General features: G+C 38.2%; 1 protein-coding gene across 2 annotated transcripts in view; it reads right to left on the bottom strand.

Moving 5' to 3' along the window:
* The window catches only part of MACROD2 (mono-ADP ribosylhydrolase 2), a 2,080,661-nt gene that overhangs the window by 102,107 nt on the left and 1,963,655 nt on the right, over nt 1–14,899 (bottom strand). For both annotated transcript variants that reach the window (XM_073878419.1, XM_073878420.1), the window contains one exon: nt 13,506–13,574. In XM_073878419.1, the coding sequence (XP_073734520.1) occupies nt 13,506–13,574 (69 nt within the window). The remainder of the gene's footprint in view (nt 1–13,505; nt 13,575–14,899) is intronic.

The raw sequence follows: 14,899 nt of genomic DNA, 5'->3' as shown, positions 1-14,899 counted from the left end.
CAGAAAGACTGGGGGTGCCTGAGTGCAGCAGAGCTCCGAGGATTGGAGTGGGGAAGCCGGCTGCAGAGACGGAGCTGAGGAGCTAGCTCTCAGCCCGGGGTGGCCATAAACTGTGATCCGCGGCCCAGTTGGGCCACTGCTCCTCCAGCAGGGACCCAACAAGCAGCAGATCCAGGAAGAGTCCCCTTCCTCCCCCAGGAGGAGCGGCGCGGGAGTGCACCACAGGGATCTGCTGGGTTTGGAGACTCCACACAGGGTCGGATGCCAGAGATAGAAACGCTCAGTCACAGGCCGGGTGAGCACTGAGTGCGGCCGGAGACCGGGGAGACGGGAGTGACTGCTTTTCTCTGGGGGCGCACTGAGGAGCGGGGCCCTGAGTTCTCGGCTCCTCCTGGGGGAGATTGGGAGGCCACCATTTTCACCCTGGTCCTTCAAAGCTGTACCAAGAGCTTGCAGGGAACAAAAGCTCCTGAGAGCAAACCCCAGCAGCTTGCTTAGCCCGGACCCACAAGGGCGGGGCAATTCTGCCTCCGGCAAAGACATTTGGGAACCACGCCAACAGGCCCCTCCCCCAGAAGATCAGCACGAACAGCCAGCAAGGCAAGACCAAGTTTACTGATCAAGGAGAAGGGGAGAACTCCAGCCCTAGGGGAATACTGCACATAGAATTCATGGCTTTTTTACCATGATTCATTAGTTTTTCAAAGTTAATTTTTTTAACTGTTTTTTTTTGAATTTTTCTTTTTCCCCTTTTCAACCAACATCTTATTAATCCTTTTTTAAGAAAACATTTTTTATTTTTCATTTTTAGAGTCATATTTTATCCCTTCATAGTAGTTACCCTTATTTTGGGCATATATATATATATAAGTTGTTCTCTCTTTAAAATTTTGAGATAAAATATACCCTAAATCACTAGTGTATGGCTTTGTTGTAGTCTCCTGCGTGATCACATTCTCTCCCTTTTTTTTTCTTTTCTTTTCTTTTGTAAATCTTCTTTCTTTCTTCAAACAACTTCTTATCAATTCCTTTTATAAAATCATTTACAATTTTCATCTTTACAGTCATCTTCCATCCCTTCATTGTATCAACCCTTATTTTGTACATATATAAGTCTTTCTTCCTTTAAAATTTAGGAGGCACTTTTTTCTAACAGACCAAAATACACCCACAATCTAGTGTGTGGCACTGATCTATGCACTAGCCTGATCATATTTGATCATATTTTTTTTTGTTTTGTTCTGTTTTTGTTTGTTTTTATCTTTTACTTTTTTTTTCTTTTCTCTTTCTTTTTTCTTTCTTTCCCTTTCTTTTCCCCTGGTTTCAGGTCTTTTCTGATTTGTATAGAGTATATTTGCTGTGGACGTTGTTAACCTGTTAGCATTTTGTTCTCTCATTCATCTATTCTCCTCTGGACAAAATGACAAGATGAAAAAAATCACCTCAGCAAAAAGAACAAGAGGTAGTACCGTCTGCCAGGGACCTACTCAATATGGACATTAGTACGATGTCGGACCTAGAATTCAGAATCATGACTTTAAAGATACTAGCTGGGCTTGAGAAAAGCATGGAAGTTATTAGAGAAACCCTTTCTGGAGAAATAAAAGAACTAAAATCTAACCAAGTCGAAATCGAAAAGGCTATTAATGAGGTGCAATAAAAAATGGGGGCTCTAACTGCTAGGATAAATGAGGCAGAAGAGACAATCCGCGATATAGAAGACCAAATGATGGAAAATAAAGAGGCTGAGGAAAAGAGAGAGAAACAACTACAGAATCACGAGGGCAGAATTCGAGAGATAAGCGATATGATAAGACGAAACAACATTAGAATAATTGGGATCCCAGAAGAAGAAGAAAGAGAGAGACACCAGAAGGTATATTGGAGCAAATTATAGCAGAGAACTTCCCTAATTTGGGGAAGGAAACAGGCATCAAAATCCAGGAGGCACACAGAACCCCTCTCAAATCAAAAAAAATAGGTCAACACCCCGACATCTAATAGTAAAACTAACGAGTCTCAGAGACAAAGAGAAAATCCTGAAAGCAGCTCAGGAGAAGAGATATGTAACCTACAATGGTAGAAACATTAGACTGGCAACAGACCTATCCACAGAGACCGGGCAGGCCAGAAAGGACTGGCATGATATCTTCAGAGCAGTAAACGAGAAAAAATATGCAGCCAAGAATACTATATCCAGCTAGGCTCTCATTGAAAATAGGAGAGATAAAAAGCTTCCAGAACAAACAAAAACTAAAGGAATTTGCAAACACGAAACCAGCTCTCCAAGAAATATTGAAAGGGGTCCTTTAAGCAAAGAGAGAGCCTAAAAACAACATCGATCAGAAGGAACACAGACAATATACAGTAACAATCACCTTACAGGAAATACAATGGCACTAAATTCATACCTTTCAATAGTTACCCTGAATGTAAATGGGCTCACTGCCCCAATCAAAAGACACAGGCTATCAGATTGGATGAAAAAACAAGACCCATCAATATGCTGTCTGCAAGAGACTCATTTTAGACCCAAAGACACCCCCACATTGAAAGTGAGGGGGTGGAAAACCATTTACCATGCTAATGGACACCAAAAGAAAGCTGAGGTGGCAATCCTTCTATCAGACAAATTAGATTTTAAAACAAAGACTGTAATAAGAGATGAGGAAGGACAGTATATCCTATTTAAAGGGTCTGTCCAACAAGAAGATCTAACAATTGTAAAAATCTCTGCCCTGAACATGGGAGCACCAATTATATAAGGCAATTAATAACAAAGGCAAAGAAACACATCAACAACAATACAATAATAGTGGGGGACTTTAACACCCCCCTCACTGAAATGGACAGATCATCTAAGCAAAAGATCAACAAGGAAATAAAGACTTTAAATGACACACTGGACCAAATGGACTTCACAGACATATTCAGAACATTCCATCCGAAAGCAATGGAATACACATTCTTCTCTAGTGCCCAGGGAACATTCTCCAGAATTGATCACATCCTAGGTCACAAATCAGGTCTCAACCGGTACCAAAAGATTGGGATTATTCCTTGCATATTTTCAGAGCACAATGCTTTGAAACTAGAACTCAGTCACAAGCGGAAGGTCGGAAAGAACTCAAATACATGGAGGCTAGAGAGCATCCTACTAAAGAACGAATGGGTCAACCAGAAAATTAAAGAAGAATTTAAAAAAATTCATGGAAACCAATGAAAATGAAAACACAACTGTTCAAAATCTGTGGGATACAGCAAACGCAGTCCTAAGAGGAAAGTATATAGCAATACAAGCCTTTCTCAAGAAACAAGAAAGGTCTCAAATACACAACCTAACCCTACACCTAAAGGAGCTAGAGAAAAAACAGCAAATATTTAGCCTAAACCCAGCAGAAGAAGAGAAATATTAAAGATCAGAGCAGAAATCAATGAAATAGAAACCAGAACAGTAGAACAGATCAACGACACTAGGAGCTGGTTCTTTGAAAGAATTAAGAAGATTGATAAACCCCTGGCCAGACTTATCCAAAAAAAAGAGAAATGACCCAAATCAACAAAATCATGAATGAAAGAGGAGAGATCACAACCAACACCAAAGAAATACAATTATAAGAACATATTATGAGCAACTCTATGCCAGCAAATCAGATAACCTGGAAGAAATGGGTGCATTCCTAGAGAGGTATCAAGTACCAAAATTGAACCAGGAAGAAATAGAAAACCTGAACAGACCTATAACCAGTAAGATAATTGAAGCAGTCATCAAAAATCTCCCAACAAACAAAAGCCCAGGGCCAGATGGCTTCCCAGGGGAATTCTACCAAACATTCAAAGAAGAATTAATACGTATTCTCCTGAAACTGTTCCAAAAAATAGAAATGGAAGGAGAACTTCCAAACTCATTTTATGAGGCCACCATTACCTTGACCAAGACCAGACAAAGACCCCATCAAAAAGGAGAATTACAGACCAATATCCTTGATGAACATGGATGCAAATTTCTCACCAAAATACTAGCCAGTTGGATCCAACAGTACATTAAAAGGATTATTCACCACGACCAAGTGGGATTTATCCCTGGGCTGCAAGGTTGGTTCAACATCGCAAATCAATCAGCATGATACAATACATTAACAAAAGAAAGAACAAGAATCATATGATCCTCTCAATAGATGCAGAAAAAGCATTTGACAAAGTACAGCATCCTTTCTTGATCAAAACTCTTCAGAGTATAGGGATAGAGGGTACATACCTCAATATCATAAAAGCCATCTATGAAAAACCTACAACGAATATCATTCTCAATGGGGAAAAGCTGAGAGCTTTTCCCCTAAGGTCAGGAACGCGGCAGGGATGTCCACTCTCACCACTGCTATTCAACATAGTATTAGAAGTCCTAGCCACAGCCATCAGACAACAAAAAGAAATCAAAGGCATCCAAATTGGCAAAGAGGAAGTCAAACTCTCACTCTTTGCAGATGATATGATACTGTATGTGGAAAACCCAAAAGACTCCACCCCAAAACTACTAGAACTCACACAGGAATTCAGTAAAGTAGCAGGATATAAAATCAATGCACAGAAATCAGTGGCATTCCTATACAGCAACAACAAGACAGAAGAGAGACAAATCAAGGACTCACTCCCATTTACAATTGCACCTAAAACCATAAGATATCTAGGAATAAATCTAACCATAGAGGCAAAGGATCTGTACTCAGAAAACTATAAAATACTCATGAAAGAAATTGAAGAAGACACAAAGAAATGGAAAAACGTTCCATGCTCATGGATCGGAAGAACAAACATTGTGAAGATGTCCATGCTACCTAGAGCAATGTACACATTCAATGCAATCCCCATCAAAATACCATCCACTTTTTTCAAAGAAATGGAACAAAAAATCCTAAAATTTGTATGGAATCAGAAAAGACCCCGAATAGCCAGAGGAATGTTGAAAAACAAAAGCAAAGCCGGTGGCATCACAAGTCCGGACTTCCAGCTCTATTACAAAGCTGTCATCATCAAGACAGTATGGTACTGGCACAATAAGAGACACATAGATCAGTGGAACAGAATAGAGAGCCCAGAAATGGACCCTCAACTCTATGGTCAACTCATCTTTGACAAAGCAGGAAAGAATGTCCAATGGAGAAAAGACAGTCTCTTCAACAAATGGTGTTGGGAAAATTGGACAGCCACATGCAGAAGAATGAAAGTGGACCATTTCCTAACACCACACACAAAAATAGACTCCAAATGGTTGAAAGACCTAAACGTGAGACAGGAGTCCATCAAAATCCTAAAGGAGAATACAGGTAGCACCCTCTTCGACCTCAGCCACAGCAACTTCTTCCTAGAAACATCGCCAAAGGCAAGGGAAGGAAGGGCAAAAATGAACTATTGGGACTTCATCAAGATAAAAAGCTTTTGCACAGCCAAAGAAACAGTCCACAAAACCAAAAGACAACCGACAGAATGGGAGAAAATATTTGCAAATGACATACCAGATAAAGGGCTAGTATCCAAAATCTATAAAGAACTTATCAAACTCAACACCCAAAGAACAAATAATCCAATTAAGAAATGGGCAGAAGACAGGAACAGACATTTTTCCAAAGAAGACATCCAGATGGCCAACAGACACATGAAAAAGTGCTCAACATAGCTCGGGATCAGGGAAATCCAAATCAAAACCTCAGTGAGAAACCACCTCACACCAGTCAGAATAGCTAAAATTAACAAGTCAGGAAACGAGAGATTTGGCGGGGTTGCAGAGAAAGGGGAACCCTCCTACACTGTTGGTGGGAATGCAAGCTGGTGCAACCACTCTGGAAAACAGTATGGAGGTTCCTCAAACAGTTAAAAATAGAGCTACCATACGATCCAGCAATTGCACTACTGGGTATTTACCACAAGGATACAAATGTAGGGATCTGAAGGGGTATGTGCACCCCAATGTTTATAGCAGCAATGTCCACAATTGCCAAACTATGGAAAGAGCCAAGATGTCCATCGACAGATGAATGGATAAAGAAGAAGTGGTATACATCCACAATGGAATATTATGCAGCCATCTAAAGGAATGAGATTTTGCCTTTTGCAATGACATGGATGGAACTGGAGGGTGTTATGCTGAATGAAATAAGTCAATCAGAGAAAGACATGTATCATATGACCTCACTGATATGAGGAATTCTTAATCTCAGGAAACAAATTGAGGGTTGCTGGAGTGGTGTGGGTGGGAGGGATGGGGTGGCTGGGTGATAGACATTGGGGAGGGTATGTGCTATGGTGAGTGCTGTGAATTGTCAGACTGTTGAATCACAGATCTGTACTTCTGAAACAAATAATGCAATATATGTTAAGAAAAAAAAAAGAAGAAGAAGATAGCAGGAGGGGAAGAATGAAGGGAGTAAGCTGGGGAGACGAACCATGAGAGACGATGGATTCTGAAAAACAAACTGAGGATTCTAGAGGGGAGGGGGTGGGGGGATGGGTTAGCCTGGTTATGGGTATTAAAAAGGGCACATTCTGTGTGGAACACTGGGTGTTATGCACAAACAAGGGATCATGGAACACTACATCCAAAACTAATGATGTAATGTATGGTGTTTAAAATAAAAATAAAAAAATTAAAAAAAAAAAACACGTACTCCTCAAAAGCAGAACTCACACTCTTGGAATCTTATACAACTAAAAGCACTGCTTATAAGGATATATGGGCAAAGACATCTATGTAGCATTGTCTGTATGGCAATTAAAATTGGAAGAAAGTGCTTGCTTATCACAGAAGAATGGGTGAATAATTTATAGTACTTCCAAGCTATGGAGTATCATAGGAGCTTTAAGATGGATGAATTAGGTCTACACAAAATGTCCCAGAGGGATTTCTATAAAATTTTGCTGCCTGAAACAAAACCAGATTCAGAAAAGTGTGTAAAATGTGATATAATACTTATAAAAGTAGAATATATATATATATATATATATATATATATATACACCATGATAGAAATTTTGAGCTTCCTACTGTGTATCAGGCACTCTTGACATGTATAAATGGATTGCCTCACTTTAATGTTCAATATCCTGTGATAAAGGTGTTATTTTCATTACTAATTTCCTGATGAGGAAACTGAGGTACAGAGAATAAAGAACTTGCCCAAAGTCAGACAGGTCATGGTAGAGCTGGAATCTGGACTCCAGAAGTTGGGATAAAAGAATATACTTAAATATACTTAATCAGTATATTTTGCTCACTGAATAACTGGAAGGTGGGAAGTAAGCAAACAATAAAAAAGGGGAAATTGCATTAAAATCACACATTATATGATCAACTTATGTAAAATTTTGTGTGAATGATGCATGAAAGGATGGATGGTCCTCAAAATGTAAATGGTAGTAATCTCAGGGTGCTGTGATTACTTATGTTTTAAAAATTCTATTCTTGCCTTTCATGATTTGAATTTTTTACAATGAATATACATTATTTAAAGAATCAAAAGAGGAATAAACTCTATTCATTGTAGAAAAGACAAAGATGTGCATGCATTTCCATATACTGGATTCTTTTTTAAACAGAAATGATCATGAACATTTACAAAGTTAAAGAACATTCCTGGCCAGTACAGAATTTAAAACTGAAAACAAAGAAATGATTCAAATGGAGAAGGATAAGTAACTTACAAACATTCATTTATTGAAATGTACAATTAAGTGATATTAGACTATTAAAAGACATGGAGATAATTTTACAATCTATGTTATATTTAAAAGACAGTTTCAGGCACCGGGGTGGTTCAGTCCGTTGAGCTTCTGGCTCTTGGTTTCGGCTCAGGTCATGATCTCAAGGTCATGAGATCTAGCCCAGCATTGGGCTCAGCATGGAGTCTGCTTGGGATTCTTTCCTTCCCTCTCTCTCCCCTTTCTCCCCCTGCTTGTGCTAGCTCTCTCTCTGAAATAAATAAATAATACCCTAAAAATCTATCTATCTATCTATTTATCTATCTATCTATCTACAGCACTCTAGAAACAGACTGAAAGTTTATATACCAGCATATTATATGTTTATTTCTGGGATTGAGATTATGGATGATATTTTTCATTTCTTCTTTTGCTTTTTTTTTCATATAATAAACACCCATTACTGTTAAAATAAGAAAATAAATGTAAGCAATAAAAATATTTTAACCTTTTCCCTAGTGAATAAAAAAATCAGGAATTTATCTTGAGGAACTGATCATAGAAATACACAGAGATTTATTTAAAATGTATGCACTGCATTTCCTTATTATTTATAATAGAGACAAAACTGTAAATAACGAAATAATCTAACATTAGAACACTGGCTATGTAAATTGTCAGACAACCATATGATAAAATATTATGCCTTCAATAAAAATCATGCCTTTGAGGAATATTTAAAGACACGGGAAAATATTCATGGTGCACTGTTAACTAAAAAATCAGAATGAGGACATTTTTTCATTATTTACTCCTTAAAGAGAAAAGGATCATAGGTTTTTCCCTTTTATATTTTCCTGAGTTTTAAAATATTTTACAATAAATACATATTATTCTTATAGGCAGAAAAAATAAATAATTGTTATATTAAAAATAGAATAAAATACTATCTTTGGGGGGATTATCTAAATGTAAATATCACTTAAATATCAGCTGGGAGTAAACAATAATAAAGTTGTTCTCCTGTCCCCTGCTACACACATACACCTTTTTCTCTTGCTTATGAGTCCTAGGTTACCCTTTTGTGAAATGAAGAATATATTGCACATAAATGTAAAACATTGAGTGCCAGAGGCACTCCATACATCTTAGTTCTTTCCCCTTCACTGAGGTGCCAGAGAGCAGTGACTTTGATTTCCACACTTCAGACTCTTAAAATCCAAGAGTGATAACTTGGGTGTTACAGTGTATCCAGACACTTTACCAATGCAGATCCAGGACCTGGGACAGCTTTGTCCCACCCCGGTGAGTAGTGGTGAGGAGCCTTAGTAGTGGGATAATAGACACCAAGAATAGAAAAAAGACTGAAAAAAAGTAGACTGCAGAGAAGTCTGAGAGGAATTTCATAGGTGGTACAATGTTTTCTTTCTCTGCAACAATTATGTTTTCTTTCTCTGCAACGATTTAGACAAGGAAGAGAAACATGGTCAGAGGCATTGGGAGCCAACATCATTTGGCCAGACTTATAGGGAACCAATGGTTGGGACCATGTATTCTCATCTCTTGCACATGCCCGAATCCGCTTCCTCACACATAACTTCATCCCTTCTCTTTTGTTCTCCTTGCAGGGCTGACTCCTGTTTTAGCTTTGCTCTTATTCTACAGAAATTGTCACATCTAGGGGGTCTGCCACCAGTTTAAGGGTTAAGAAATCCTTTGCCAGGTGACATCGCACTTCTTAACACCAAAACAGCAATGATGTGACTTACAGAGCTCCAAAGGAATACAAGCTCGGGTGTGCATGCACCTGAGTATTAATTGATTTTTCTTTTAATATTAATGAGCATATGATTTGGTCTAGTTGACCTTCAAATTCAAATTAGGTACTGATTAAATAATAAGACAGGAGAATTGGGATGTGTTGAAACAGCACATTTTTTTTTTTTCCTCCAGGAAAGTGCCTTGGCCTTGGCTGTGAGTCAGGATGAGCTGTTAAGAGTGTTGAGACAACTAGAACAGAGAGTTCTCCTTGAATTAAGGAGAATGACTATATTTTAAATAATAGGGATAATAATAATAATAAAAAAAATAAAAACTTTGCAGCAGTTTTAACCAGAGCACTTGATATTCCTGGCATAAATTTTACTCCTGTGTTTATACTCCCCTTCATCTGAATGCCTCTTCATTTGTTGGTTTACAAACCCTAACATTTGTACTCTTAGGTTTGTTTTTAAAAAGTAAAAACACCATTAAATAAATAGAGTATCTTTACCAGTAGAGAAAGAAATCCCTCAATAGATAAGTGCATGCCTATTTTTTAAATAACTTCAGAACTCCTATGAACCTACAGATATTTTCTCAGGCCAGTTTTACCTTGGAGTTCATTTCAATTCAGTCCCTGCTGCAGCATCCTTGGCATGTACCCACCCTGTGGATGAATTATTCATCAACATTCCTCCTTCTCACATCTCAGCCTCCCAACTCAACACCTGCCCACCCGAGGTCTGTAATGAGTCATTGAGAACAGGTGCCTTCAGTCTGTAGTGCACAATCTAGCTCTTGATCCAACAGACAATCAGCTGTACCTCCTTCAGTTAGCAGTGTGCATTGTTTGCAGTTATGTGGGGTAAATGGGCAATAAGCATCCATTCTCGGTACTCAGTGGGAAATATGTCTAGAACATTTGAACAAAATCGCTGGCACAGAAGACTCCCCAGAAGACACTTCCTCTTGAAATTCTTCAAATTTCACATAGCTATTTTAATTTTTTAAAAACCTAACAGCCCAAACCAAGTGACATTAGCCGTTTCACTCTTTGTTGGCTTGTTTTCAGTCCTCGCAGTTTAGAAGACACTAATTTCCTGGGAGAACCAAAGTTATACATGTAAATCTAGCCAATCAACAAGTAAAGAGAGAAATAACTGGTGAGTCTCAAAATCTTTGGGAATTATTTTGAAGGGAGAGAGAGAGAGAGAGAATGAAGGTCAGTCCATAACATCAGCAATTCCAAAACTCAAGAAGATGCTGGGTCAAGATCAAAGTCTGGAAGCAAAAACAAGAAACAAGGGCTCCTTCAGGTCTTTGGTCAGCAAAAATGTTCTGCTACTTAAACTGGAGAGTGTAATAAGCAGTTTTATAAGCGATCTTATAACTGCAGAGCTCATAAATAGTCCCGGTGTCACCAAGGAGGAGATATATTTCTGCATGAAAGCTAATAATGGCTAATGCTTGAAATGAATCCTCAACACATGTGACTGCCTTCTAATCTCAACTTGATCTCAGTCTTGGAGGATTTCAATGGCAAATTCATTTCTTTTTTGTTCTAAGCTATGTATATGTCAGTCAAGATGCCAGTTACACATGCATTAGACACTTGGTCTAAGCTTTGTACTGACTGATAATCAAAAACAGTGTTCTCGTGTGTATGCTATTTCAGAAGGAAGAGGCAAAAATCCTATCTTATATGTTCTATTTTTAATTGAAACTGGATTATATGTTAATGTGGATTTGAAAACACTTTTCCTTCCCCAAGATCAAGAGGTTAATAGATATTAACAATTTATTCCAGTAAAATCCTTAAAATTCACATTTAATTTTACTAGGGAATTGCATTTGTGATATGTGACAGAACTTGTTGGAGTCAGCACCATTAAAAGTTTTATGTAAAAAAAAAAGTATTCTGAGAAATTGATCATGGCATGAGCAATTAATGGTGTGAGATCCTAAAAGCATCGAGAAACATCACAAACAGTTTGTTTGTGTGTGTTTCTATAAAGGTGTAATATCTCTAAACCAAACAGCTCAACAGGAAGAATCTCAGCTTGAAGTACTTAAATTAGATTCTCTCTTGTTTCCTAAACTCTGCCATTCAACTTCATGACATTAAAATTTTTTTATCACAAGCTAAATGACTGGAATGTCCAAAATTATTTGCCTAAAATGAACACCACTTTCTGTCTTTCCACTGAGACTGAGTCAGGTTTATTTCTCTAAGATGACCTGGTGTTTCTTATCAGAACCTATGTGGATATCTACATTACTACATTTTCAGATATACCAAATGGCTTTAAAACCAGGGATGTAAGAACACATATCTGAGTAATATGAAAGGAAGTGCTATGGGATTCATTTAAAAAGTGCAATGATCAAAAAAAGGACGACTGAAAATTACAGCATGGTATATGCTTGTTGGGCAACCCAGTTCCCCCTATAGGAATGAAGAATTTATTATCCCAGGTGTAGGCAGCCCTCATTCATCTCTGGCTTCCAGGATTACCTCAGTGGAAGACCTCTGCCTCACCGAAGGCAAACCCCTTCGCAAGGCACCCAGTTTCAGGTGACTTATCAATGGAAGGTCTTACTGACCTGACTCTTTCACCCAGATGAGACATCTCAGAAGGGTCATGCTATCTTCAGCTAGCTGTGGCCTCTGTTGATAATGCCTTTCAGCTCAACTTCCCTCTCTATCCAGTTCTGCTTTGACCCTTTCTCTTTCACAGGTGGAAAGGCTCTTGGAATCAGAGCTCTCCCTAATAAATGTTTGTTTCCTAATCTCCATCACAGAGTTTGTCTTTGGGGAGCCCAATCTGTACACGTGCCAGGTGAAAAGTTAGAGCAATTGACATGTATATGGTATTTTTTGAGGTAGATACTATTATTGTCTTCACTCCACAGAGGAGAAGACTAAAGCATAAAGAGGTTAATTACCTGTCATTACTTGTTAATTCCTTGAGTTACTTGTCAAAGGTTACATCAATTTTGAGTGGCAGCGACAGGATTTAAGCTTTAGCCATCTAGCCCCAGAGTTCACAATGTTAGCAACTACTCTCATTACGCAGGACACCTCATTTAGGAAAACCCACTTACCAGACAACACGAAATGAAATGAATTATGCAAACAGCTGAGTATTAAAATTGTAAAACAACTTTGATTTTCTTAATACTGATTCAAGGAATAGCAAGTATCGATGTCAAGTATAGATCTATTTTCATATCACTCCAAACTGAAACAAATGCATTCAGCATATTTATCTAAAAGTTCCAAGTAGATAGCATGGGTTTACCAGCTGTCCATTTGCATAAATAACAATCTAGTCTATAGAGTGGTTTTTAATAGCTACCAATGACAGATATAAAATAATATTACCTTTTTGTTTGGGGACAGTTAATCAGGGTGAATGAAAGAAAAGAAAGGACTATTACATTTTCCTTCAGATATTTTTTTAACTCTATCAGCCGCACATGAATGTCCCCACTATTTCTCCCTCAAATTTTTTTCCTAGAACCTAAATATGATTTTTCTTTACTTTTTTCTTCTTCTGGGTATACCTGCTTCTGCAACATTTTCTCATAGTAACTGTTCATAGAGTGAGGGATGATGCTCCCGCCAAAGATTTATTTCTGTAGATTCCTTTTAACATTTTTTCTTTCTTGTTATGTCTGGATAATGGAGCCCCCTGGTAGGTGGTTCCCAAATGCCACTCCTTTGAACTTATTCCTAATGAGTACTTGTAAACAGCAGAACTGCCTAATTTTGGTGTTTCAAATAAGCAATCTTCCTTGAACATAATTTCTTTGATTACTTTTCTTACTTAATAAACAGTTACTTTTCAGAGGAACAAATATAAGCGTATATATAAATTCTGAAAGGGCAGATACGGAATAAAACAGAGTGGGCATAATATTTGATTGGGTTGGAAATAGAGGTGCTTGAATTAGATAGATTTGCTCACTGCTTCATTTTCCCATATAAACAAAAATCAAATGGTCTTCTATGAGTTTGTGAGTTTTAGATGTAGTAAGTGGTCTCATACCTTCATCTTTACAGACTTCAATGGCCTCTTCTGAAGCAGGGCGGGGCCCAGTTGCAGCACTGACACCGTCTACAGAGCAGAAAGAGAAACACTGCCTCAGAGTTAATACTGTCAAAATGGAGTTTCCCTGCCTGTGTCACGTCTCTCTCCACTCCACCAAGGAAGTATGAACCTGTTTAATGCTCTAATACATGGAGTGGTCTTTGAAGGGTTTAGGGTTTGTGACTCTCTTTTATAATTAATGGACAGGATCCGTTAAACCAGAGCCCAATGACAACAAACTATTTTTTGGTGAAGAATACTATTTGTTGGTCCTATTTCGCTTTGGCATTTTGCTTTTTCCCCACCTCTAGAAGAATGGTGCATTTCTTTTAGTGAATGATTGTGAAGCATATCCTTGCAAGTTTATACAAAGTGCTTTTATGTGTGTGTTTTTAAAGTCTGGTTTTCCTTAGCACAGCACTTCTGCTCTGTTATGCCAGGCTGTCAAACTGCAGGGAGCGTGTCTGATGGCTGTCAGCGCGGAGGCCCAGGAGAAAGGGATCATTTGTAGGAAAGCACCAAAAGCCATTTGGAGATTTCACATCACCCAAACACAGAGTGGGGGCTAAGGAACTTGGAGGTCCCTTTCCCCCTCACAATGGCAATGAACCTCATCAGAGTTGATCTTTTCTCTCAGTATCATAGGCACCACAATGACTCCACTCATATCTAGCTTCCAAGATAATAGATGATTAACTAACATTAAAATAGTAGATTTAATATATGAAGGATTATCCAAATCATTTGGAACGGTTAATATTTGACAACTGAAGAAGGGATTGAAAAGGAATATACATTCTTCATGTAGTAACAAGGTTATGGAACTCAAGAGAACTCACACACCCATGACAATTAACATTTGAAGACAAACTGCATATTTTCTAGCATCTCTTTCATTCTTAATGCATATGACTATTACTTGCAGGTCATGTCTCTATTGGAAGAGAGAATAAAATTTTTAGTAGGGGAATAATTGGAGAGGATAAATCACTTTCTTTTGGTAGGCAATAATCTCCTATAAAAAGAAAAAAAAAACAAACAAAAGACTATTAACCTTCCCCTGGTGTTACATCTTCCCATTTGCCCTTCCTTTCACAATACAACTCCCTAAAAGGGCTGTCTGAGTTATTGTTCTGTACTTCCTCACTTCATAGTCTCTCCATAACCCACTCCATTGGCTCTAGTACCCCTCCAAGAATTCTCTGAGGGAAGATGCCAATGACTTCCCTTTGCCAAATCCAATGGTCATTTCTCTTTTCTCATCTTAGTTGATTTCTCAGTAGTATTTCACAGAGTCTTAACTCTGTTCTTTCTGAAACACTTTCTTTATTCTGTTGCTGCCTACCTGGATG

Source organism: Callorhinus ursinus, unplaced genomic scaffold (assembly GCF_003265705.2).
Source record: "Callorhinus ursinus isolate GAN/ISIS: 27379988/994484 unplaced genomic scaffold, GSC_fseal_2.0 scaffold29, whole genome shotgun sequence".
In the NCBI taxonomy this organism is placed as follows: domain Eukaryota; kingdom Metazoa; phylum Chordata; class Mammalia; order Carnivora; family Otariidae; genus Callorhinus; species Callorhinus ursinus.
The sequence above is the reverse complement of the archived record's forward strand: the minus strand, read 5'-3'. Positions and strand labels throughout refer to the sequence as shown.